General features: G+C 40.1%; 1 protein-coding gene across 1 annotated transcript; it reads right to left on the reverse strand.

Moving 5' to 3' along the window:
- Positions 1-3,213: 3,213 nt before the first annotated feature.
- On the reverse strand, positions 3,214-6,418 carry LOC101355675 (olfactory receptor 10R2-like). Its single transcript, XM_023725785.1, has one exon. The coding sequence runs from the start codon at positions 5,601-5,603 to the stop codon at positions 4,662-4,664; it is 942 nt and encodes a 313-aa protein (XP_023581553.1). The 5' UTR covers positions 5,604-6,418; the 3' UTR covers positions 3,214-4,661.

The following is a 6,418-nucleotide window of genomic DNA, read 5'->3' on the forward strand; positions in this document are numbered from 1 at the left end:
TTTTTTTTTTTTTTTTTTTTTTACCCCCTCTCAGCATAGGGACCTTTCTGTTGATCGTTCACACAAGTAACAGAAGCTTATCAGGAGCAGGACTGATTTTTTTTTTTTTTTTCGTTCGGATGTCTCATCCCATAGGGGCTTGCTTTATATGTCAGTCTGAGGTCTGTCAGTGGCCAGATAGAATGACCAGGCTATTAGCTATAGCCCATGTCACAGTTTCTGTGTGCCCTGCCCCCACCTAAAAATGGCCCTAATGGTAGCAATTCCCATCAGGACTTGGAGGCAAAGGTTTACAAAGGTGTACATTAATACATCAACATCATCAATACATATAATAGGGGTTTGTAGAGACTTATCTAAAGTCAGGCTTGGGTAAGGGTCTCAATAATGATGACCTCCGACCCAAAAGTTTTCCTCATTTTGATGCCAAGTCTTATAGAGATCATAGTCACCTGTGCAGAGGTATCTAAAAACCCAAGATATACAATTATTTTCATTTCCTCATTGAATTTTAATTGTAACATAAGGCCTTTGGTCCTCCCTAGTGACAGAGGAACTAGGCTTAATCCTCCATCTTATTTATTTCTGTTAGAAGAACTGGCCAAAGCTGGCAGAGCCTTCAGTCATTTGTGGAGCCTCCACCATACCAGGTGCAAGCATGAGTTCAGCCGAACTGCCTGGTAACATGGAGGTGGGCCCTCCTATTTTAGTTTTCCCCTTACTATTGCAGCTGCAACTATGTTGCTACTCAATTATCTTGGGGGGAGCAGTTATCAGAGAATTCCAGAGAGGGCTGCTAAAGTCTCTTCAAGGTCGCTTAACACAAGCTGTCTTAAAGGCTTTTTACTCCATTTTTTTCTCTGCTCTTTTAACTCTTGATTTGCACTGGATGTTGCAAGGTGTTCTCAGAGCTGGGGACCTGCTTAGCCCCTCCAATTATCTCTGGTTTTATTGCTGGAGGACTTTGAGCAACGGCTAAGGAATTGTTACCCTAGCCCTTGAATCCTCCATCTTTACGAATCTGCAGGTGAGCGTTTTTTATTGCGCATCATGTTCACAGACTTGGCTGCTCCCTATGTCACTCATGGCCACACATAACTGCCACACATCACTTTCCAACTGTTACGCTTTTTGTGGAGCTGTTATGCATGCTTCAGCAACTAGCTGGCCTTCAGTGGCCAGCTGAACAGCCTGGAACAACGGCCATCCTATGGCTGCTACTGCTCTCCTTGCTTCTTTTCCATGCTTATGAAGGCATGCATCTACCCACAACCAAGCTCTGCAGCTTGGCATTTTCAGGGAATGCCCATACTCACGCAGTGGTCAACAAACATAAAGCATATGGTCAGAACACCTCACACAGAGGTTGCTGGCCAACCTGGGATTTCCCCTGCAGAGGCCTCACTCCCACTGTCCATTTCCTCAGTCTCCTGGCTAGCTTGCCAATTGTTCAGGCATAGACCAGTAACTTGAAACTTGCCTTCAAAAATGGAGGGTGCTGAGAGACTGAAGAAAGAGGTGGGCAACTCCAGTGTGACAGTGAAAGAGTTTATTAGGAAGACTTACAGATGAGGTAAGTTCTGGGTGGCTGCAGTACCAAAGCAAATCTCTGTACCCTGCAGTGGGAAGGCAGAGATTTTATAGTGGTGGTGGACAGTAGTGGCTCCATGCCAGGGGCTTACGTAAGAATGTAAACTATAAAGAACTGGTGGACCACATGAGGGCACTCATGCTCGGCCTTGCAAAGCTTGTTTCCTCTTCAGTCCATCCTCTAAGACCAGCTCTTACAAACTGGCATGTTTTCTCTCTTGTGCCATGGTACAACAGACCCCTTTGTGGAAGTGAGACCCCTTTGTGGAAGTGGGGTTGGCCAGGTGCCATGTGATGCTTGCACATGTGCAAGAGACAGAGAAAGTTACTGTGTGCCCAGAACAGGGGAAGGGCTTCTCTGATAAGGAGAAGGAACTGGGAGAGAGAAGGCAAACCAATTCCCAGCCTTCTTATCAAAAATGCTCTGGTACAAAGGCCTGGATGGGAAGTGTAGAGGCAGACCATTCCCCCAACATAACTACTATTTCTTATCCTCTGCATTGTCTCTATTTCCTCTGAGAATCTTTTTGCTTTTCCCGGCGATGTTCCCTGTAGAAGAGTACTTAACACTTAATTCTTCTGCCCCCAGTACGCTCCTTACACTTGCCTCAGTCCTGCCTGGTATCTCTAGTCCAGATTGCCTCTAATTAATTGCCATAGAAGTAAACCTCCAATCTTACTCTGGCATGGAAGATATATAAAGCAACGTTACACGAATTGCAGTTCGCAGTCTAGTGCCATTCCATGAACTCTTCATTATTGGTTTGTGATGAGATAGGTATAGAAAATGAGTTAATTGTTAATCAACTTTTATAGAATACGGCATTACTGAGATTCAAAGGTGCAATCAGTGGACACATCTTTTTAAATAGACTGGGCAAGAGTTCAGATGTATTTCATTTCATGTTTCTAAAGATTAACTTTCGTTATATTTAACTGAAATATTGGTCTGTGATAAAATCATTTTTCTAAAAATTCATTTTTACTGTATTTTACTGAAGTATTAGTCTGTAAGAAAGAAAACTGGTCCTTCATGTGGATGATTTGAGAAGCACTGATCAAGAAGCTACGTGTTCCTTATTAAGACCTTAAGTGACCAGGCATAATTTAGAAGAAACCACAAATAAAAACTCAATAAATTCCAAAAAATAGAACTTATGTCAATCACATTCTCTCACTAGCGCAAAACAAATCTAGTGATACATAATAACCAAAACCAGACCAAACTCATTGCCATCGAGCCAATTCCGACTCATAGCACCCTATAGGACAGAGTAGAACTGCCCTATAGGGTTTCCAAGGAATGGCTGGTGGATTTGAACTGCTGACCTCTTGGTTAGCAGCTGAGATCTTAACCACTGCACCAGTAGGGCTCCAGTAATATACAACAGAAGTTGTGTAAATACCAGCAAAGAAATATCCATAATAAAGAAATACTACATTCCTAAAAATATACGGTCAGTAAATGACAATTGCAAACATATTAGGTTAAAAAAAAGAACAGAAAAAAAACTTATAGAGACATTTAGTGTCTGCCTTAAATGCCTTCATAATTTAACTAGTAAAAATGAAAATAAAAGATGTCATTGTATGACTGAAAAGTAGGAGACAAAAACAGCAACAGAGGTAGTAATTTAAAAATATAAAAGAATATTATCTATGATTTTCTATACTTTAATTTAAAAATAAAAATAAAATTAGCAAGGGATAGTACAGTTACATTTTACCCTGGAAGAGGAGGTCACACATTAAATTAAGTTTCAGCTTTATGCATTATGATTTAAAAATAATATTCATTACTGCTGAATATCTAGAAGACTGTACCCAAAAAGATGAGGTGTCTAAATGTCAGGTCACATGAATAATGGAAAGAGAAGGTTCAGTTTGTCATCATAACTGTCTCAAACATCTCTGAAGCAGGATCAGATTTTCTGTGTGACATGAGATAGAAGGCATGAAAATCACAGAGAGGCAAATGTCAGCTAAAATGAGGAGAAATAATAATGAGAGCCGAGCACAATAGGAATGTACATTTTGTGAAATCCTCAATACTTAGTCAGCAGAGGCTGGTTTCCCCCAGAGATACTAATGAAAGAATTTATGTACAGGTTGGAGATGGGACTGGATGGCCACCTATGCCCTTCCGTATGTCATATTATGCAGTTTAATGATAAGTTTGAAATTGTGTATCTCCCTCTTCTTAATGAATTCAGCGTGGAAGGCCATATAGACATATTCTCAAACTTGAAGTAGACTAGATGGCTGATTATTCTTTTTCCATTCATTCTTGTAGCTTACCTTCTGTGTAACATAATCAGTGATTCCCAGAAGTGGTCTGAAAAGGCATCTAGAAATGCCATTTCTGGAGAATATAAAAGAAATTAAGGTCCTTACAGAGATGTGAAAAGCCTCAATTAATACAATAATAGTCTTGCATTATGTATGGTTTCATATATTACATATGGTTTTTTTCATATTATCTACTTGATACCAAAACCCAGTGAAGTAGGAAAGAAAAATTGTATTATTCCCATTTTAATATAAAAAATTAGATTCAGAGAAAAAAAAAGTGCTTTCTTAAAGTTATGACCTAACCAGTATCTAATTAAGTCTTCTAATTATACATACAATGAATTTTTTCCCCATTATGTCATAGTGTTAGATCTAAGTCATCCAGGTTTGGGCACCTCATTTTAAGCTGGGTATAACCTTAAGCAAAGAATACGTTCAGAGGAGATTGTGGGCAGACAGTCCAAATACAGGGCAAGCAATGATGGTTGTTAAGCCTTTTTTGAGAATTACAACTTTAGAGGAAGAACAGACAGAGGAGGAGAGTTATCTTTTATTTCCAAATACTTTGTTATCTCCCTAAATCTTTACAACAACTCAGAAAAGAGCCTATTAATATCCCTTCTTTACGTAGGAGAACAGTAAGTCCCCAGAGTGTCAAACAACTCATCAAAAACCACAGTTATAGAGATAAATAAAATAGATACTCCCATAATTAAAACAACTATGGATCCATATTTTTATTGACCCATATATGTGAGTAAAATTGAAAATAGTTCTAATTATAAAGTCTTAGGAAAAAACCCAGTCTTCCCAATCATTTTCCTAATAGCAATCTGGACATCTTTGTTCCTAAGGCTGTATACAATGGGGTTCAACAGTGGGGTGATGATGGTATAGGTCACTGTCACCAGCCTGTCTTTGCCTGATGTGTGTTTGGCTGAGGGCCGCAGGTAGACAGAGGAAGCACAGCCATAGTGAACAATAACCACAGTGAGATGGGAGGCACAGGTGGAAAAGGCTTTTCGCTTGCCTTCAGCTGAGGGGATCCTCAGGATAGTGCGGACAATAAAGCCATAGGAGATGCAGATGAAGATCAAGGGCACAAGAAGCACAAGGACTCCAGCAATGAAGATGACCAGTTCATTAATGTGGGCATCAGCACAGGCAAGGCGAATGACAGGGAAAATATCACAAAAGTAGTGGTCAACCTTGTTGGGGCCACAGAAAGGGAGGCTAAACACCAAAGTTGTCCCCACCAGAGATATCAGGAAGCCACCAATAATAGAAGTTACTGCCAGCTGTCCACATACCCTCCAGCTCATGAGAACGGGGTAGTGCAAAGGCTGGCAGATGGCAGCATAACGATCATAACCCATCACTCCCAGAAGAAGGCAATTGGTGACAGCAAAACCAAGGAAGAAGAACATCTGAGTGGCACAACTCATGAAGGAGAGTGTCCTGAGTACAGAGAACAGGTTGATAAGCATCTTGGGCAGGATAACAATTGTGTATAAGGTCTCAGAAATAGAGAGAACACACAGAAAAAAGTACATGGGTGTATGGAGGCTTCGATCCAGGAGGATGACTGAGATGATGGTGAAGTTTCCACTGAGAATGATCAAATAGAGAGTGGAGAAGACCACAAAGAGGACAAGCTGCAGTTCCCCAAGGCTGGAGAAACCCATCAGTAGGAACTCAGTGACAAAGGAGGAATTGGCCATTGAGAGTTGATCCCATGAATTAAAGACAATATGATCAGGTTCAGAGACCTTTGAAACAGAAAAATAAAGGAGAATTAACCTGTATTAAAAACAAAACAAACGAACAAAAAACTATTGCCCGTCTGGTATAAATGAGAAACAACAGGCATGGGAAAGAAAAAAGGATTGTAACTTACCAGAAATTATTCTAAACTGATATGCACCCAAAGTGCTATTTTTCAGCCATTGATGTTACCAGTGGATTTGGGGACAAGTGTTCCCCCCACTCCCATGCAGAATTATGTAGTCTCCATTCATTTTTTTGGTAATCGAATCCCCAAAAGAGTTTTTATGTACATTAATTATGATTTTAAGCGGTTATTCTTTTATCCAGATTACTGACAGATATATTCAATAAGCTATAGCATTAATGTCTGAAGACCTACCCCCACATCCTTTTAATATATTCCCCATCTAGGGCAACATCCACTTATGTGTTTTTGTTGGCTTGCCTGTAAGTAGTACAGCTCTCTTTCATGACTAATCATATAACCCATTTCTATTCAGTCATTCATTAAAATTAATTTGGTTTAGAAATACTGCTACTCCCTTAGAACTAGCTTTATAACTCTTCTACAAACTCTTAGAGGATAGAAAGTCTGGTTTCTCCTTACCAAAATACATGGCTGGAGTAGTTTAGGTTTGCTTCATTCAGCATTCACTGGTTGCCTCTTTGGATATATGTCCTCCACTGGATATACCTAACTTGGAGACTCAACAGGCTGTCATTCCTAGGAGCTGCCTCTGAATTCCTGAGTATGGAGGCTGAGATACTT

Source organism: Trichechus manatus, unplaced genomic scaffold (genome assembly GCF_000243295.1).
Source record: "Trichechus manatus latirostris isolate Lorelei unplaced genomic scaffold, TriManLat1.0 scaffold00398, whole genome shotgun sequence".
Taxonomy (NCBI): domain Eukaryota; kingdom Metazoa; phylum Chordata; class Mammalia; order Sirenia; family Trichechidae; genus Trichechus; species Trichechus manatus.